The sequence below is a fragment of the Myotis yumanensis genome, unplaced genomic scaffold, assembly GCF_028538775.1.
Source record: "Myotis yumanensis isolate MYYU_CA2020_CCGP unplaced genomic scaffold, mMyoYum1.0.hap1 SCAF_6, whole genome shotgun sequence".
Lineage (NCBI taxonomy): Eukaryota > Metazoa > Chordata > Mammalia > Chiroptera > Vespertilionidae > Myotis > Myotis yumanensis.
The window spans coordinates 19522672-19543497 of record NW_027223757.1 but is presented as its reverse complement, the minus strand read 5'-3'; the positions used below and the strand labels follow the sequence as shown (position 1 = coordinate 19543497).

General features: G+C 38.9%; 1 protein-coding gene across 1 annotated transcript in view; it reads left to right on the top strand.

Moving 5' to 3' along the window:
• The first annotated feature begins 250 nt into the window (after positions 1 to 250).
• Positions 251 to 20826, top strand: part of ARHGAP18 (Rho GTPase activating protein 18) — a 164457-nt gene continuing 143881 nt past the window's right edge. The window contains exon 1 of the mRNA XM_070417660.1: positions 251 to 309. Coding sequence (XP_070273761.1) covers positions 266 to 309 — 44 coding nt within the window. The 5' untranslated portion in view covers positions 251 to 265. The remainder of the gene's footprint in view (positions 310 to 20826) is intronic.

The following is a 20826-nucleotide window of genomic DNA, read 5'->3' as shown; positions in this document are numbered from 1 at the left end:
CCTCTCCCCCCCGCCAGCCACTTTGCCCGCTGAGCGCCGGACGCAGCCCACGGTGCCCAGCGCTTCCAGCAGCTGCTGGGTGATCGAGCAGAAATGACAGGCTTGTGGTTCACCGTGACGCGCGAGTGAATGCAACTTCTGAGCCAGAGAGAGGAGGTGTGACTCGGAAGAAAGTGCCCTGGGAAGATTGTTGCAGCGGCTCAGATCACCGTTTCTTCCTTCGCTTCTTGTCACCCTGGCGCTCCCGGCTCTTGCCCTGGGAAGGATGGTGACAGTGGTCACGAAGCTGGTGCACTGCTTCCACCTCAGGTAAGGAGGGCACCTTGGCACGCTCTCCTCTTTTCCGTGCCTGTCTGAGCTCTGGAAGCCACAGATGAGAAAGGTCTGTTCACTGTTAGCCTTGTTCTCACAAGTTTGTTTTTAATGAAGCCTGAGAAAAGGGACTTTTTGTATGATTTTAAAAATCCTTTCAAGTTGAGGTTGCCAATAATCATTAGTGTTAACTTCTTACCCCTGTTATTCTTGACCCTGTTCTGGACTCGGCTTGGTAAAATGTAGGTTTCTATTTGCAAGATGAAGTTAAAAGTACTTAGCAAACAAACAAACAAAAAGATTCTTGTCATAATCTGGGGAAAGGTACTCATGACATACAAGCAAATGGAAATCATAATTGGTAGTCTTTTCAAGATGAGTATGATTTTAATTACAGCCAACACCAAAAAATTGAAAATATTAAAATTCTGCATCAACTTTGATCAGCATTGAACTTAAGCTGACTAGAAAGGAAATAATCATAATACAGTTATCCAGTTACTTATAAAAAAACAAGTGTTCAGGGTTTCCTCTTGAAATAAATAGGAGCCCACAAATTTAAAGAAAAGTAAAAAATTAGCACCCCTGGTATTCTTCAGATGTTGAACAGGATGGCTTTTTTCCCAGAGGCATCAGTTCAAAAGTAAAGAAACATTCAAAATGTCACTTTGTGGTTGCAGATTAACATTTTTTTATGGCAACTGTGGAGTCAACATCTTCAGATGGCTCTTCAGGTAAAAGGGGGGGGGGGGGAGAGAGAGAGAGAGAGAGAGAGAGAGAGGAGGCTGTGGGAACATAAACCAAGAGCTTGCCAGTAAATGGATTTAACTCTGCACTACCAAGAAAAAACTATCAAGAATGTCATGAAATAAAAGCTACAGTTTTCATTACTATTAATTTGGCTGGAAGTTTTGAAAGGATCACTTTTCCAAGTCAATCCTAAATTAATAAGCAATAGTAGGTCTAGAAGTATTGCCTAACATTTAACAATTGTAATCAAATGGGTCAGGAAAGTGTTTTCTTTTTAATCTGATATTAGATTTATTTCCTGCTTAATCTAAACATAAACGTATTAGTAACAATGCATTTAAAACTGTAGCCATGTGTTATTTCTCTAAAATAGTAAAGAACTTTTGTTACCAAAGGAAAACAACAGGATTATCAATCAGGCAGTGATAAGGGGGTGGGGTGGCTATGGGGGGGAGACAAGAAAATACTTGATGTTCAGTGGTAAATATTTGACAGGAGAGGGAAAGTTGGAATTTCTGGACAGATTATCACGTTTAAAGCTTTCTTTTAAACATAATTTAGTGTTTGTGATCCATTCTCTTGCGGGCCCATTTAACTATGACCAAGTGAACAGCTTCTAGTAAGAAAGGGTAATGGATCTAGCTTGTGTGGAGGTAAAGCCTTCTATTTTTAGTTTATTCTGTAGGGATTCAGTCCAATCGGCTTTCTTCTATAGTAGGGACCAAGTTCTTTAAAGTCTCCTTACTAGCCTGGGGACTAGGAGAAATCCATTCCTTCCTCCCTTTTCTGATGTAAATACCTCAACTTTATGCATTTGCAGCACCCCAAGTTCTGAGCTCTCAGCTGTCCTGTGGCAAGACAAAAGCTGCCCGGGTCCTGGGATGTTAATAGTCTGGCTTCTGACCTTTACGTGTTCGTACTGGCTGAAGGTCAGCCAATCCCAACCCAGGTGTCCTTCAGTGCAATTAACATAAGAAGCATCCTTTTCAGAAGCTCCCAATGACCCACAATTTTACTGAGGAAAACTGACTTCCAAAACCTCTCTCTACTTGTTCTTGGTGGTCTCACCCTGTGGAATGGTTTCTGGGAGGTGCTTCCTGCCACCTCATCAATGGTGATCGTTCCTCTTCTGTTAGACTTAAATTTTGTCCTACTGCTAGGAACTGCCATCAGCAATCACCTAGAACAGTGCCTTAGCAATCAGGTGGAAGAAGAAGACAGGGAAAAAAGTTATTCCTGCATCGGGATATTGAGGAGTGGGTAGACAGTTCTTCACCTCCCCTCCCCTCGCATCCAGGTATGACATGCGATGAAAAGTAAAACTATTTCAGTGCAAGTCATTATGTTTCCCTTTTTAAGAGGTGAGAATGGTGGTGTGGCCATGCCACCCTCTGTGTCTGTCCCTAACCTGCCCCAATCTCACTGCCCCCCAATCTCACTACCCACCATTGATGTCTCTTCCGTATCAGATAGGATAAAAAGTGGCATTTCACTAATCCCCTTAAAGTGGCTTTGTCTGTGAAGCAAATGCTTGAAATATAGTGGATTTTATTTTTCCTTTAACAATCAAAGAGTACCAGAACTTAAGTCCTATTATGTATGTTTTTTCCCGCCTTTCCTTCATTAAGGAAGAACTTATGTCTGATTTTTTTTTTATTTCTACCACTATCTTTGAGATAGACTTAACTAGTATTTAGGGTTCAGTCACGTTTGTTCATTCTCAAAACCTAGACCAAGATATAGCCTAAGTATTTCCAATAGAGGAGCCACATGGTCAGAAATGTTTTTGTTTTTTTTTAAATATATTTTATTGATTTTTTTACAGAGAGGAAGGGAGAGAGATAGATAGTTAGAAACATCGATGGGAGAGAAACATCGACCAGCTGCCTCCTGCACATCTCCCATGGGGGATGTGCCCGCAACCCAGGTACATGCCCTTGACCAGAATCGAACCGGGGACCCTTCAGTCTGCAGGCCGACGCTCCATCCACTGAGCCAAACCGGTCCTGGCCAGAAATGTTTTAATATTAACAAAATATAGAACTTTCTCAGCTACCCTCATTTCAGATTTTTTGTAGCAGAAAAAAGAAATGAACCAACTATCTTTCTATAGTAAGGAAGTGTAAGTTCTTGACACTGATTGCTTTTGATTTCATAAATGAATGTTCCATTACTTAGGGTGACTTCTAGCTTTGGTTTTAGCAACTTGGGGAAAGGATAACTGTACCTCAACTAGAACTAGAAATACTCAAATTTTAACTGGAGTCTAGGCAAGAAGCCAGAAATATCAGACTAGTTCCAGGGTTGATATATTCATCTACGAAATTCCAGGGATTCTGTGTCTTCTTCAAGGACATAGTTAGCTTTTAGCCCAGCCAGCCACATTCAAATGGCCAATGCTAGGAAGTTATCTTGGGAACACAGGTACATACAAAGATTTGAGGATAATGAAGATAAGGCTGGTATTGTTTCTCTGTGACACTGTTTTCTGTGGAATGGGAGGGATAAAGGTAGGTCATGATGACTTCTTTTCAAAGGGGCAAATCCAGTTGGAATCTGAGTATCTGCATTTCTTGGAACAATCACTGTCTATTTTCCACTTCTTCCTCCTGCATCTTTAAGTTTCTTGTGTTATTGTATTTGAATGTCTTGGTTACATCACTCTTAAGTCATTGCAGAGTTAACCTGATGAATCTCTTAGAGACCTTCAATTCTAAGAAGTCCCCCATAGAAGCATGCAAAGGACACCCCTAACTAAATCCCCATTTCCTGTGTCTACTTCAGTATATCACACAAACTGGCAATGGTAATGTCGTGGCATGCTGAGAAAGAAAGTGCACAATCTTAACTGCCTCAAGCACATCTACACTAATAAAAGAGAAAGATGTAAATTGGTCATCACTCCACTACACCCACCAGCCAATCAGGATGAGTATGAAAATTAACCCAACAAAGATGGTGGGTTAATTTGCATGTGCAGGCATGGAGTGAAGACTGAAGACAACTAAAGACTGAAGACTGAAGAGGCTTGGCTTCTCTGCTGTGGCTGGAGTGGAGAAGCCAAGCCTCGCTGTTGCGTCCAGAGCAGAGAAGCCAAGCCTTGCTGTGGCTGGAGCAGAGAAGCCTTGAGGCTTGGCTTCCCCACTGCGGCTGGACCAAAGGCCTGGGTCCTGGGTGCCAGAGGAAAACCGATGCCATCAACCAGGGGAAGGAAGGCCTATTGTGCGAATCTTCATGCAACAGGCCTCTAGTTATAAAATAAACTTGAAAGCAACGTTCAGGTAAAATCTTTCCAGTTGGTAGCTGCCCCGCCTTCCTTACCAAATGTTTATTGAGCATCTATATGATGAGCTCTGTTGTGATATTTAACTATAGCTGCTTGGCTCTGGCCTGTGTGGCTCAGTTGGTTGGAGTGTCATCCCATACACCAGAAAGTGTCGAGTTCAAGTCCCAGTCAGGGTGCATGCAGAGGCAGTCAATTGATGTTTCTCTCTCACATTGATGTCTCTCTCTCTCTCTTTCTCTCTCTCTCTCTCTCTCTCTCCCCCTTTCTCCCCCTCTTTCTAAAATCAATGACAATCCTAGCTAATAAAAGAGTAATATGTAAATTAACCGTCACTCTGTAACAAAGATGGCGGTGCCCATAGTGGCTGGGGTGGGATGCTGGCGGCGTCGCCCCGGCAACACGAGCCCAGCATCTGCGCCCTGGCCATGCAGAAGGAGGGGAGAGGCCTTGGGCCGGAGGCTGGAGCCAGGGACACTGGCGTCGTTGCAGGCCAGGCTGAGGGACCCCCCTGCACAAATTTTGTGCACTGGGCCTCTAGTAAATAAATAAAGATAGATTTTTGAACAAGATGGATAAAGTTCCTGGTCTGAAGGAGCTTATGTTAATTACAGTATGGGGGTGGTTCACATGGGGAAAGAGACAATAAGATAATATCAGGGTGGTTGTAAGTGCTGTGAATAATAGAGAGTGTGACTTTCTGTGGGGTGTGCAGGGAAGCCCTCTCTGAAGATATGTTTGATCTGGGATGAGAATGGAATTGAAGTCTGTGTACATGTTCCTAGTTGCTTGGATTATTCTAGAGACAGATGTAGTGTAGCAAAAACATAGAAAGGCATTGGGGGTTGGGGGACGGTTAGGGAAAAGCGTGATGGTGGAGAGGGGAAGATTAAGGACCAATGGGGGGAGAAGGAGAAGTTAAAAGTTAGATGGATAGGCCAGGGCCAGGTCAATGGGTCTCCCAGAGACTGAATTTTTTAAGTGCATTGAACCCACTGGAGGACTTTAAAGCTTCAAGCAGCATTCTGGTTGCTAAATGGAGAATTCACTGTAGGGCTAAGGGGGAAAATAGGGAGACCAGGGAAGAAGCTATAACAGTAGACAGAGAGAAGATATTGGTAACTTGAATTAAGGAGGTAGCAGTAGAGGTAGAAATCAGCGCATGTTAACTTCCTTTGTTTGTTAAATTATGTTTTATTTTCAATTGAAGAAGTAATAGATATTTGTGGTAGAAAACCTGGAAAATACACAGAATGTCCCCAAAGATACTAAATCATAACCCTACCACCCAAATGTAATATTTTTGGTATCTGTCCTATAGAAAACTTAGAAAATACTGGGACTTGGCCCCCAAATAAATGACATATTTTATAATCTTACCACTTAATTTTACATATGATATTTTTGGTATCCTGTGAACTCTTTTTGAAGCCAACATATTATTTTAGGAAACTGGTTTATTCTGGATATTCAGATAAAACATCTCTTTTGGCTTAAACTAGAAAACAGCTTGTTCTAAGCCTGGATGAAAAAAATAAGTTTATGTGCCATAGAGTCATTTATTCATTAACTGTGTTACTGTACACCATACCCTTGTGTCCAGTGACCTATGGCTTACTCTGTCTTTAGTAACTATCACCTCCCATATCTCAAATTGCTACCATTACATTCCATGGGATTAAGAAGGCTGAATTTGACCTTCTGACTCTATATGTAAATTTTTATTTTTTCTTAATCCTCACTGGAGGGTATTTTTCCACTGATTTTATTTATTTATTTTTAATTTTTTTAGAGACAGTGGAAGAGAGAGAAATATTGATGTGAGAGAGACACATCGATTGGTTGCCTCCTGCATGTGTCCTAGCCAGGGACAGAAATTGATGAGTCTGCAACCAAAATGGGTGCCCTTGACCGGAATCGAACCCGGGACCTGCAGGCTGATGCACTGAGCCAAACCAGCCAGGGCTGTATATGTAAATTGTATTATTCATTATCCCTGCTTTTGCAAAGACTTGCTTACTAGAACTTCCACACCATTTTTGGAATCTTGTCACTAGAGTTAGCCTGGTAAGAGGCTGAACTTGGGAGGCCTGCCCCGGCCTATAGTGGACCGAGGAAATCTTTGGGGCTGGGAGGACCAAACATTGATTTATTTTTTTTTTAGGATTTTGTCATGGTTCTTTTACCTTCCATGTATCAGTAAGAAAAGAACTGGACTTCCCTTTCCTGAAATATGAAAGGGAGTAATCTTGCAATAGTCTCCTCTGGCTTTCCAAGAATGTGCCCTTTTCACCTCTTATTCTGGTTTAAAAATGCAATGCATTTTACAAGTGTGTCATATCTTGTTTGTTGTTTAAAAATATTAGTGGTTTGTTTGCTTTGTGTTTTCAAGCTTTCAGAATGGGTTCATATAGGTTCCTCTATTAAATACACATTTGAGACTACACGTGATCTTTTCCCAAACATCTGAAATTCAACATATCTACAACAGAGTAGGATTTATTTTTGCTTTGGTTGCTTCTCCTGTTGTATTTCTTGACTCAGGTAAGAATCTTACCTTTCTAAAGTCTCTTGACTGAGAAAGGGAAGAATCTTCTTAGGATCTTTCACCTGATAGGAAAGAATATCTATGCAGGTTCAGAAAAGTTTCCCCGATCTTTCCTCTCATCCATTCTACTGAACACTATTTTGGTTCAATAAATTCCTTCCATCTTTAACTGGGTTGTTAAGCATTCTCCTTCAATGCTCTCCAGACAATCTCTGAACTTCTGAGACATTCAAGCTACAATTTGCCTTCGTTTTCTAAGTCTATCTCCTTCCTCTTTCACCAGTTTACTCCGTGGTCTAGCTGTGTTGATCTTTGTTTTTTTCTGTGTGTTCATTTTAAGCTTTCTATCTCTGCACCTACTGTTTTCTCTACCCAGAATACCTTTCTTCTCCTTCCCCAAGTTACAGAATTTTATTCATTCCTGGAGAGCCAGACCTAACATTAGCTTTCTCAGAGCTCATCAATCTTCCCTTTTAAATTCCTGGAGTAATTATATCATTATTAAAGCATCGTTTCTTTTCTTTCTTTCTTTTTTTTTTTTTTAGTAGCCACTCAGTGGTAATTTATTCATTCATGTTATTACTCAATATTGATTGTATGCCTTCTATGTACCAGATATTCATTAGTTCGGGAAGATATAGGGATGAGTGGGCTCACTTAAGCAATTCTTTCACTTAATCCTGAAACCATGAGCTGAGATTCTTGAATTAATGGGCCAGAGAGTGTGACTTATTGGAACAGAACTATCACAATTGGAACAACAATATGGTATCAGATGTCTCACTGGCATTATTTTTACATTCTAAGCTCCCTCAACTAATAGTAATAGTCCTATCAGAGCTCTTTTCTCATTCCCTGCATAGATAACATTGTTGTTGGGTTTTTTTAATGGACTTTATTTTTTTAAGCACTTTTAGGTTTACAGCAAAGTTGAAAGGACATTTCTCATGTACCCCCTGCCCTCACACATGCCCAGCCTCCCTATTATCAACATCTCCCACCAGAGTGGTACATGTGTTGCAACTGATGAACCTGTATTGACACATCATAATCACCCAGAGTCCATAGTTTACATTAGGGTTCACCCTTGGTATTGTACATTCTTTGGGTTTGGGCGAATGTATTATGCATATATCCTCCATTATAGTCTCATACATAGTGTTTTCGCTCCTTTAAAAATGCTCTGTGCTTTTCTGATTCATCCTTCCCTCTCCCTTAACCACTAGCAACCACTTATCTCTTATTTATCTCCATAGTTTTGTGTTTTCCAGAATGTCAGGTAGTTGGAATGCTATGGTGTTTTCAGATCGGCTCCACTCATTTTGTAATATGTGTTTTGTTTTCCCATTTTCTTTTCATGACATGTTAGCGCATTCTATTTATTGCTGAATAATGCTCCATTGTCTGGGAGTACCACAGCACACTGTCTATTTCTAATTATATTTTGTTCTTGTTGTTGGACTTGGGTTTATGGGGGGAGGGCTTTGATATTTGGTTCCAGGCACATAGTATGAATCTATTTAATATTTACTATGTGAAAAAGTGATAGGTGAGTAAATGAGACACAACACGTTCTCTTTTTCTCCTTTTCCTTGTAGTCTGTTCTTCTTCACCTGAATGAAACTTCCATATTGAATAAATCTGTGCTCATGGGAGAGTGTTTATTTATGGCTGAGAGATGGTATGTTTCATCCCCCCCACCCCCCAACTAGTCTGCCATCATTACTTAAACTCAGGGCTCAGCAAACTATAGTCCTTCTGCCAAATCTGGCCTGACACCTGTTTTTGTAAACGAAGTTTTATTGGAATACAGACACACCCATTCATTTACATATTGTGAATGACAGGGTTGAGTGGTTGTGACAGAGACCATATGAGCTGCAGGGCTGGAGACACTGACATCTGGGCCTTTACAGCAAACATTTGCCGACCTCTGCTCTAACCCAGGGAAGGAGGTCAAAGTGGCAAAAGTGATCACTTGTGGGAACATTTCCACAGTAGCAGCTGTTAGGTCCTTTTATAGAGAAATACATTTCTTAGATTTATTTTGATCTGTGTGTTGACTGTGGAAACTATAAATCAAATCTGGTGAAAGGTCTGGTTGCTTTATTTCAGTAATTACATGATGATGATTTTGACCTAGCTCATTTTTGGATTAAATAGCTGTTCTCAAACTAGTGTGAATCAGAATGACCTGGAGGGCTTGTTAAACCTCTCCCGGTGAGGTTCCAATGCAGCAGGTCTGGGTGCTGAGCTGGAAGTTGCATTTTCAAGCAAGTTCCCAGATGTTGCTGATGCTGCTGGTGCAGGGACCACATTTGAGAACCATTAATAGAGAACAATGTCCCAGAAACGCCTAAGGAATCTTTTGAACGATTTTTAAAATTGATGAGAGAGAAAGAGAGAGACAGAGAGAGAGAGAGAGAGAGAGAGAGACATCAATGTGAGAGCAAAATATTGATTGGCTGTCTCCTGCATGTACCCTACTGGGGATTAAGCTTGCAAGCCCATCATGTGCCCTGACAGGGAATTGAACTGGCAACCTTTTGGTGCATGGGATAACCAACTGAGCCACACTGGTCATGGCATGGATTTTTTAAAATTCTATTTAAAACATAAAACATGCTTGGGCCTCACTCCAGACTTAGTAAGTCAGATTCTCCAGGTTTGGTCTATATATATATTTTTAAAATATATTTTATTGATTTTTTACAGAGAGGAAGAGAGAGAGATAGAGAGTTAGAAACATCTATCAGCTGCCTCCTGCACACCTCCCACTGGGGAGGTGCCTGCAACCAAGGTACATGCCCTTGACCGGAATTGAACCTGGGACCTTTCAGTCCGCAGGCTGACGCTCTATCCCCTGAGCCAAACCGGTTAGGGCGTTGGTCTATATTTTTAAAAGATTTTGATGAATACTGATTTCATCATCATGCTTTTCAGAACTATCATATGGGCTTTGCTAGTCAAGGTGTGTATAAGATGTTTTGACTACTAAGTTTGAAGTACCAATTACATATAGATTTTATTACATTCTCAGTTTGAAGAAAAACTAGAAACTAAAATGTTGTTTATTGCATGTCCATTACATTTAGTTTTTAGTGGACTATAGTCCAAAAGGTACACTGTGTTCAATTCAGCAAAAATTCTTTTTATTTTCCTTAGTAAAATTTAATAAGTATTAGTTTGTAAGTTTTGTTTTTTTACTATGAAAAATTAATTATAATTGTATACTTGATAATTGCCCTTTCCACTTTTCCTGAAAGTGAGTGAGGTTTTATTTTGAAGGGAGGGACAAATAGCTCACATCTCATCACCCATTCATGGTTAAATGGGAGCAAGTTCAAATGTAGAAGTACCTTCTGGAAATGGCTAGCAATGGCATGAGTGAAGTTTTCTTTCCTGGCTCTTCCTCCTGTGTGTGCAGGGAGAAAACATCCCTTAACATCTGGGTAGATGTGTTGTTTTTTTAAAGCAACATAAAGCCCTGTTGCTCTGGATGTACTTTTGTTTAGAGATCTACTTCCCCAGCACCACCATTTCAGCATACTATATAGCTGTGTTCATTTTAATTTTGTTGATTGCTATTTGCAATGTTCTGAAGCTAGTATTATGTCAGAATACAAATCAGGAAAAACAACCATGAATAGTAAATGTAGAACCAAATCTTTGGTACTTTGGCAGCTAATGTAGTAGCCTCGACAATCATGGGCCACACAAAGACCTCTTAAGCACTGGGTTATGAAGACCATTTTGGTCACACCTTTGGTCTATACTTTAAAAACACAACAATAACAACAACAAGAGAAAAAAACAGAAAAGCAAATAAAAATACTCTGGCCTTAAGTGGATAGGAATAAATACCAAGATTTGGGTTTATAGATCCCCAAATCTATACAACAAAATAGCCATCAACTTCTTAAACTGCAGAATCCTGTATTATGGAATCATGATGATTACTAACATGTAGTGTCAGCAGGAGTTTGACAAATGCTTACCCAGAATAATGTTCTAAAGTATGAAAGGGCTCATTTTTAAGTGCTTTTGGATTAATTCAAATTTCAAGCTGGCTGTCTTACATAAAAATTTTACACTTTTTTTTTGGCATTTCATTAGGAGATTAGCAAGGATATTTAGAAGCTATTGTGAGTTAAGCAGAAATGAAGACTTGTTATTCTTTCCTTTTCATGGATATCACTTGCTATGCCTTAGTCAGCTCTACAAAGAGAAGCTTTTATTCCTAAGGATTTATTTTTATAGCTTCTAGAAGGCAGTAGCACCCAGGAAAACCCCAATGTAATGGAGAATAGTAATTTGTTATCTTGTGACTGTTATGATTTTAAGTACATTCATTGGAAGTGCAAGGACTAGTTATTTAACTACATAGAAAAATTGATTAAAATAGAGACTCCTAATGATAAAAATTTTTTTACTAGCTCATCACTTTTGTCTGTTTGAACTTTATTTCTCAGTTGAGAATGCTCTAGGTTCCTCCTTTATATGCAGGCAGGGCCAGTGTCATGGGTGTAGCTGAAGGCTCTCCTTGTTTTGAGAGCAAAAAGAGGTACTTCCTGCTTCTTTTTTCATTGCTCATAGGAATGTGGGTTTCCAAAATGAATAGGTTTTGCCCACGCTCAGATGGGCCCTGTGCTTGGCTTAATGCTCTGCTGCCACTGTCTTGAAATGCTTATTACTGGAACAAGAAACCCTGCATTTTTATTTTGCACTGGACCCCATAGCACTGTAGTCTGTCCTACCTACAGGAACTGTTATTTTATTCATCTTCATTTTCCCTGCCAATTTTTAGCACGGTGCCTGATGCACAAATGAATGAATGAATGTTCCCCTTGTTCTGAGAGCAAGATGAACTTAGTTATTGTTACTTTTTGCATTGCTCAGAGGAGCATAGTTTAAGTCAGTGGATTCCCAAAATGATACGTTTCAGATATAGTGAGGTGGAGGGTTGAGTGGTTTGTGAATAACCTTGAAAGAATATAGATTCTCAGGCCCCACTTTAATCTTCCCAAATCAACATTTCCAGAGAATAAAGGCCAGGGATCTGTGCATTTAGAAATGCTCCTTAGGTACTTGTGCCTGGGTATGACCCCCCACAGAGCTCTGCCAGGCCTGTGGGATGCTACCCAGCAGCGGATGTAGGTTTCTGGTTTATCTAAGTTGTCAAGAAAAAAAAAGGCCTATTTCAGGTGATATCAAGGGAAATTTAGGAGACAGTGGAAATAGCGAGGCTAAGAATAAGTACAACACACCCAACTCCAAGATAACATTGTGTGATACCAACATGGCTACCACTTGTTCAATTACTCCTGCCCCCCTTGGAAGGGATATGATACTCTGTGCAGCTTATGTTCACTATCTCCCTAAGTACGTGGGGAAGGTTGGCCTTACAAACCATGCTGCAGCATAAAGCACCGGACTGTTGTCACCTGCTGGCCTCTTCTCAGGTCTGGCAGCAAGCTGAGGTCTACTCCCCTGTGGAAGTGATCAAAGGGGCACAGATGGTTAGCTCATGTGTAGTTAGGAACTACTAATGATTTGAGGCACAGGGTGGGGGTGGGGAGGGGTGAGGTAGGGGTGGAACAGAGGGTGCTGAAAGGGAGCTGTGCACGTAGGCTTGTTCATCCTTCCCAGTACTAAATGATCCCCAGATTTTATTTAGAAAGTGAGGTGTCAGTGCAGGAGTACATCTTATTATGCAGATCACAGGGCAGATTATATACATCTCTTAATGAAAGAAGATTCTTCTAAGAACCTCAGTACGTGAAGAGCCTTGAAACTCTAGACATGATGATATGTACAAAGTCCATGCTGCTGAATGAGAGTATCTATGAAAAACACCTAAGGAAGGAGTTTAAGAGGAGAGGTACAACCATCTTGAAATGTCTCCTGCCCAGAAAGAAAACTGTGTCTTTTCAGGGCAAACGTCCTCAGAGCTCAGGAGAAGGCCACTAACAGCGCAACACCAAACCATCGCTGTTTGTCTTTGTCAGTGAAGAGTTTTCAGATTAAGACATACTTGAATTCCTGATGTCATGGAGCCTGAGTTTTGATGAGGAAAGAGAGACAGTTAATAAACATGCCAGAGTTATGAGTGCTGTGAAGAGAATGCTGACAGTGTTGTATGAAAGATTACGGACATTGCAATGGGTGGTCGAAGATGTGGGGGTGTCCTCTTCCTTCTTTCTACTCCAAATGTAATTACGACACGAGTAAGTTAATTTGTCAAGGACTCAGTTCCCTTATCAAAGGAACTACTACCGAAGAATTCACATTCTTGGCCAGGCCACCGAACAGGCTTGGCTGTGTAGGATGATTTATGGGGGCTGAGCCTGAGTTCAGTGCTGCCTATTATGTCAGTACTGTAATAGCAAGTAGCGCCATTCCAGCTGTTGGAAGTGTGTTAATTGAGTGCTAAAGAATATAAGGTTAAACTAATATTGCCATCTTCCTTTTTATTTTAATATGTTTGGCTGCCTTGAGGGAAAGAAAAACAAAATGCAGCAGGTGATTTTTTTTCCTGCTGATATGCAGGTTGACTTGTGGCAGATTTCCCCCTTGTTTGATATTTACTAACATAAAGAATTTTGGGCTGGCTAATGAGTAGAGATTTTTAACATTAAATATTGTAGAATAAGAGGAGAATATGTACAACTAATAAACAAGCAAGTCTTATAATATTGCTTAATTTTGTTATAGATTTAATACATTATATTTTAATCTGGGTATATAAATTGTGGGTACCAAATACAGAGCTAATATGTTATATACATAAGAATAGATATCCTTGTACTTTTTGAATTCTGAATTAGATAATATCAAATCTAACTTTTAGTTATACTGATATAAATGAATTATAATTTTTAGAATACCAATTAGAGAATCCAACCAAAAAATTGTGAGGAATTATATTTTAAAATTTTAAATAAATAAATTTCTAGACTCACGAACCAGATTCATGAAGTAAAAATAATTGTTTTAAATTCTAACGTTTTCATATACAGATCTTGTAACACAGAAATCCATACCTGGAACCTATATGTTCATGTTGACCAATGTCACCCCGATACATTTAATAAATAAAAAAATTCTAAAGTTTTCAGTTTTCTTGGACCATCTATTAAAATCACTCTCATTTTATACCTGAGGAAAACAGACTTAGAGAAGTTAAGCAATTTCCATTAGGACCTGGGGATTATTTCACTTTGAAGTACTTACAGGACCATTTTTATAAGTAGGGAGGCTATTTCGCACAGAGGTTAGAAGCATTCCTGGATTGGGATCCCGGTTATTTATTTTTCTCCATACATACCAGCTCCGTGAACTCGGGTAAGTTAATTCCAAGGCTTCAGTTCTTCTCTGTAGTCAGGGAATGGTCACGCCCTCCTCCTCCAAGGAGTTGTCCTGGGGACTAAATGACATCATAACTACAGCATGCAGCACAAGTGCGGGCCAGAGAGCAAGAAATCAGGGGAAATTATTGTTTACACTAAAACAGAACTATTTCTACCAAAAAGATTTTCCAAGAAGATGACATTTGAAAAAAAAGATGACATTTGTAAACAATACTTATCAGAAACACCTAAAATACAGAAGTTTTGCTAGTTAAGGAAATCAGTGTCTATATTGTAGCAATCCTTTTCTTGAAAACTTAGGTTTAGTTAAATATTAGTAGTTCTACAACAGTTTTATTGGTACTTGTGCCAAGTAAATGACTTTTGTCATTTAATATTCACACCCCCACCCCCACCCCCACACACAAACACCCAGTGAGATAGGTATTATCATTTATCCCTTTATGGCAGATGTTGCAACTTTACCACAGAGAAGTCAAGTAGAAAGTCTGAGATCCTGTGGCTGGTAAGTGGAGAAAGAACCTGGGGTTTGAGCCCCACCTGCCAACGTTAGAGCCACAACTCTTACCTATTACACTGCATTGCATATGCCGCAGGAGAATTGTTAGTAGAAAAAAAGGATGCTCCCATTATTGTACAAGTCCAATTTTGATTTGCCCAGATGGGTTCTGATCCAATCAACTATTGGCTACTAAGAACTCCATTTTATAGGGATACTCAGACAATATTAAAAATAGCTGCCATTAATCCATGGCTTCCATGGATCGTAAAGTCTACTAGGGATTTCATGCATTCTTTTTTTCTCTCTCTCTATAACAACCTTCTGAGATAGATACAATGATGATGTAGATATGGTGGTTCCCATTTTACAGATGATGGAACTGAGGCTGAGTAAAGTATATCATTTTATCCAAATCACAGTCATTGGTCTCACTCCAGAACCACTGTAATGTTTCAGTTTCTATAAGGAATATTGTATGCATCTCACTTCTGTGCTACTGAAACTGTTAATAAATGATGATTATGAACAGTAAACACAGTAAAGTCAACAGGATATTACGGAGGATGCCTTCCACTATCCCAAAATAAAATTGAATCCCATACCTATCAGAAATTATCTATGTTTTACTTCTAGAAATCAGTGAGTCGGAGTCATACAAAAATGAAGGCAGGGCTTTGACTAGATCTATTCCAAGCTAAGGCATTCACTTCTCCAGCCAGGATGAGAATTTAGCTAAATATTCCCTTAAGGCAACACTAGATGGCGTGTGAGAACAAAAGAGATGGGAGACATTTATAGGATACAAGCAACCTCTTATTCCAATTTGCAGTAGAATTTATTTTCTGTAATGAATCATTAATGATTCAGGCCACCGATAACTAATGTGAGGAACACCTGACCTGATATTTTGCCAGTATAAATCTCTGCCTTATCTCCAATTTGGAGTACGACTTTGATAAATCGAAGTAGAAAGCCAGTTCTTTATTTTTGGCAGAAGATTAACCAAATGGATCTCCTGGCATTATTTCTATTCAGTAACTCTGGCCTTACTGTAGCAAAATTAAAGTAAATTGAAAATCTGAGAACATGATAGAGTCAAGGGATACTCCTATGAGCTCTATAAAATTAATTTCTATGCTTTTTCAGACATAACAATATATGTTACCAGGAATGCAGGGCTTGTGACATTATGCAGGGCACAAACCAAAAAAGGGTACACACTAATTCTCTAGAGATCTTTATTTTTAGGTGGTCAGTGCACATCATAGCGAGCAGTTGAACTCCTGGTCAGTTGAACTCCTGAGGGGACAATTTGCACATTAGCCTTTTATTATATAGGATGTTATTTTGGCAGAAGCTCAAGTGAGACCTTGGTGAGCAGGATGTGGTTCATTCTGTGGCTAGGTCTGCTCCATGACTGAAATCAAGCAAGTCTCTTAACCTCTTAGTCTCATAACCTCATCTGAAAAAGGTGAGGGTGGGGCTTGATGAGCTTTAATGTCCATCCAAGCTCTAACCTTCTAGGATTATTTTAGGCTCCTCACCTGAAGAGAGTATTCGAAAGTAGGGCATGTAATTTTAATCAAAGCCCAAAATTATTTCAGGACAGTGTTATAATAATTAATATTCAAGAGTTCTTAGAGGTACTTAGATGAAAGCTCCAAAGGATAGATGATCATAGCTTAGAAAATTCATTGAGTAATTAATTGCAGTGACTAACACTCTTCCTCCTGCCCTCCTTCCCCTTCGGGAGCTCAAGGGTAGAACACACAATCCAAGTGACTCCTATTCTTCCTAGCATGCCTAAAAGAGCCAAAGGAAATCTCCGGTGTGATCCAGCATGCTTAGATTTGTCTTCTTGTTAATTGTTGCAAAATAGAACCTGTTTAATATCTAACCTCATTTGCAATTCTAAACAGTCTAATAACATCCTTTGTCAACAGCATCAAATACCCACAAATTTCATTTCACACAGAAGTTGGCAGTAATTCATCTCTCCTGCTTTCTTTCTTCTATATTTCTTTATTGCATCTGTATGATATCACTTATATGTGAAATCTAAAATAATAATAATAATAATAATAATAATGATAATAATAAAACTTATAGAAACAGAATAGGTTAGTGGTTGTTGGGAGATGGGGGGTTGGAGAGGGCAGGGTAGAGGTGGTCAACGGCACAAACTTCTAGGCATAAGATAAGTAAATTCTGGGGATATAATGTGTACAGAATGGTGACAGTGCAGTATACTTGGAAGTTGCTAGCAGAGAAGATCTTAAAAGTTCTCATCACAAGAAAAAGAAAGTGACTACATGAGATGATGGATGTTAACGAAGCTTATTGTGGTAATCATTTTGCAATATATACATTTATTGAATTATTATGTTTTATACTTTCAACTAATATGATGTTATATGTCAATTATATATTAATAAAACTAGAGGAAAATTAGAGAAGATGTTTGGTCAGTCTTGTAACAGAGTGACTTTTTTTCTGAAAGGGGGTGCTGGACAATAGTACAGAGCCTCACACTTGGTCCAAGTAAAAGTCTGAAGTAGGGAAGCAAGGCCATAACTGTATCAGTGGGCTCCAAAGTGGAAGCTAGAACTGGAGGGATTAGACTGGATGAGGTCTTAGAATTATTTGTTCCTCTGTCTTCCCTTTTCACATATAAGGAAACTAAGGTCAGAGAAGTTGAGGTACTTGCCCATAGTTATACTTGGTCTGTGTGAGCCAACACTAGAATCCAGGATTCCTGATGCCCAAGTTCAGAACTCTTCCTCCACACCACATTGCCTGTCTTTTCAGTAATTGGATATAGAAAAGGAAAATGGAAAGCAGGTAATTTGCAAACTATGTAATTCTGCTGACTTAGTTAATTTTTGTGTTTGACTTCTGTTTTTGACACCATGAGACTCAAAGTTTTGTTTTTGTGCATTACAGAGTATACAGTATCTGAATAATCTAATTATTTCAGGTGTGTATAATTAACTGTTTTCTTCCCTGGATAAATAATTGCATTTTTTGATAGGCTTAGAATACATGCTCTTGACATTAATGTTAGGCATAGTAATAACTACCTCTACTGATACATTTGTGTGGCTTGTATGTTTGTGTGTAAATTAAAGTAAAACCAAATGAATTAAGACAGGATGAAGCCAGCCATGAAGTGAGACAGGCTGAGTCAGTGTCTGCCAGGACTCTTGCAAAAGCCAAAGGCAACAGCAGCACTAAGATGCAGTCTGATTTCGATTGCCTGGAGCCTTTTTTATTGTCGTTAATCCTCACCTGAGGAAATTTTTTCCATTGATTTTTTTAGAGAGAGTGGAAGGGAAGGAGGGAGGAGAGAGGGAGACAGAGAGAGAGAAACATTGATCTGAGAGAAACACATCAATTGGTTGCCTCCTGCACATGCTCTGATTAGGGCTAGGGATCGAGCCTTCAACCGAGGTATGTGCCCTTGACCAGAATTGAACCCGGGACCCTTCAGTCCGTTGGCCGATGATCTATCCACTGAGCCAAACCAGCTAGGGCTCTTCACTAATGTTTTGATGATATACCTAGCTGATGTTGAATCTGTTGAATCTCTTGCTTGTTTCACATTCTTCGAGCAAGATGTAATCTTTCCCTTGGCATATATCACTTCCTGCATCAGAGTCCTGATTATCAAGTTGGAGTCTTGGGCTATGCAAACGTATCTCTTCTCCCACTTCTCAAAATAGCTTAGAGAATTACTGCAAAATAATGTCAGACCCATTATTTTGTGAATTATCTAGCCTGGAAATTAAAGTGAAATTCCAGGAATTGATCAGCTAGAATATGTGCTGGGTGGTATCCTAAGTGTGGCATGTCAGAAGTTATGCTTGGGGGAAGTTAGCTAAGTGGTGAGGGATGGACAGGATTTGGACAGCAAATAAACGGTCAACTCCAAGGAATCAAGAGGGCTCAGTTAGAAATTGAGTTTAGAATCCTGAAGAGAGAGGGTCATGGAACCAGACAGAGCAACGCTCGGTGAGGAGAATGGAAGATCTGCTTGAGTCTATGCGTCAGGATCCAAACAGTAGGCCTTAATAGTAGATCAAATAGCAATATATTTGCATTTAATAATAGAGTCATTGGGGAAAGTTAAGCTCCCATGAATGAAAGGGCATTTCAGGTCATGCAGAAACGATAAATACATTTTCCTTTATACTCCTCTCCTTCGTTATTTAGGTACCTGCAAAATGTCTGTTGGTCTAAATCTTTAAAGGGGACAGAAGCTAGAAACAGAAGTGAGAGGTGGTGATGATGTTCTATTTGTGTCTTTGGAGCTCACATGTTCAGTAATTGCTTAATGGGACAAAGTAATAGCTGATGGCCTCTTGAATGTACTCACTCTTCCTAGATGCATTGGTTTCTTCTCATTTATCATCCTAGATTTTCTATCTACAAAAAGTAAGGAGAAAAATATATTCATTAACTCAAATTCTACAGCAGATCACAAGTTAAAAGTACAGACATTTTTGGTCTTGATTTTAATAAAAGGTAACAAAATACTAAATTTATTGCCTCCTGCCAAAATCATGAAAATAAATGGATAATACTTTTTAAAAAATCTTTTCCACATTTGATTAAGAAAAACAACAGCACAAGATATAAACAGAAAAAATTCTAGAATTTTTTGTGTTGTTTTTTTTCCCCCCCGAAAGTTATTATTGATGCTGTTTTCCTGATATGTTGTTAGTTTCCAGGAAAGTGTCTTTTCTGTTTTGGGGTAGGCACATTTTATGTGATTAACTAAATTTCTTTTTCAGTGATTATTTTTCATTGCAGTTACATGTTACCTTACTTATAAGGGAAACCTGGAAAATCTTAAGCCAATTTAAAGAGTGCTCTATTTTTAAGAATGACAAAAGTAAAAGTAACAGGACTTGTCTGATCTGTGTGTTTGTAAATCATGTGAATGGATCGAGTTTAAATGTAGTTGATTTTTCTACATATCTTATGAACACTAGAGTTTTTGATTAAGGTTCTAGAAGAAGCAGTTTGCCTATAAAGTGACTACCGATTATTCTAAAACAAACCCTTTGAAGAAAATTTATGAGGAGCGAACGCCTTGGGGATCGTTATTACAAGTTTTTCTCATAGATCAAAGTGCACGGGAAACCCTTATACTGGAATATCTTTTGGAATAGACTCATGAGCCACATAAAAATCTCCCTCATAGACAATTCTTATGTGGTATTAGAATCTGTTTTATTGTAAAGCCAGTTAACTTACTTTATAGTCACATGTGAGCTGTAAGCTATTCCTTGCCTTTTACGTGGTACTAATGGGGGTGTCATTTGCAGTAATGCTTCTCTATTTTCTCAATTAAGGAGCTCTTTGTGTTTTAATTTCATAATAAACACATGTATCTTTGCTTTCATAACTTTTTTCACTTCTTTAATTTTTCATCTCAGTTTTGTTTTCAATTTTAGCTCAGCAAAGTTTTAAGTTGCTAGGTTATTCAAAGAAATTGGTGTTTTTTAAAAATATAGGTATTATATACCTACACTTTGTTATACTCCTGTCTCCCAACAATCTGAAAACACACACACACACACACACACACACACAAAACACACCAAAAAAACCTTCTAAATACTTTGTGATTCCATTTGCTTTTTAAAAAAATTGTGGCAAAAACATACATAAATAAAATTTATTGCTTTAACCATTTTAAGTATCCAATTCAGTGGCATTGAGTCCATTTGCTTTTCCACTGGATAAAAAGAAGGGGAGGGGGTCTGGAGTCATTCAGAAATATACTTTTAGTAAGAAGCCTAACACCACAAATTAGTTGGTGAAATAAGAATATAGGTACCTTAATCTAACAGCTATTTCATTTTGATTTATATCATAACTTACTATTCATTTATCGTTCATTTAACCAATATTTGAACTTGAACAGAAAAACATTTTGAATTTTTATAAATGTCTCAGTGAAATTGAATGTTTCTTTTAAGAATGTAGGCAGTAAACCACAGTACTATTAGCAGAACATGGTTCTTTGTCACTAATAGAGCTCACAGATATTTTC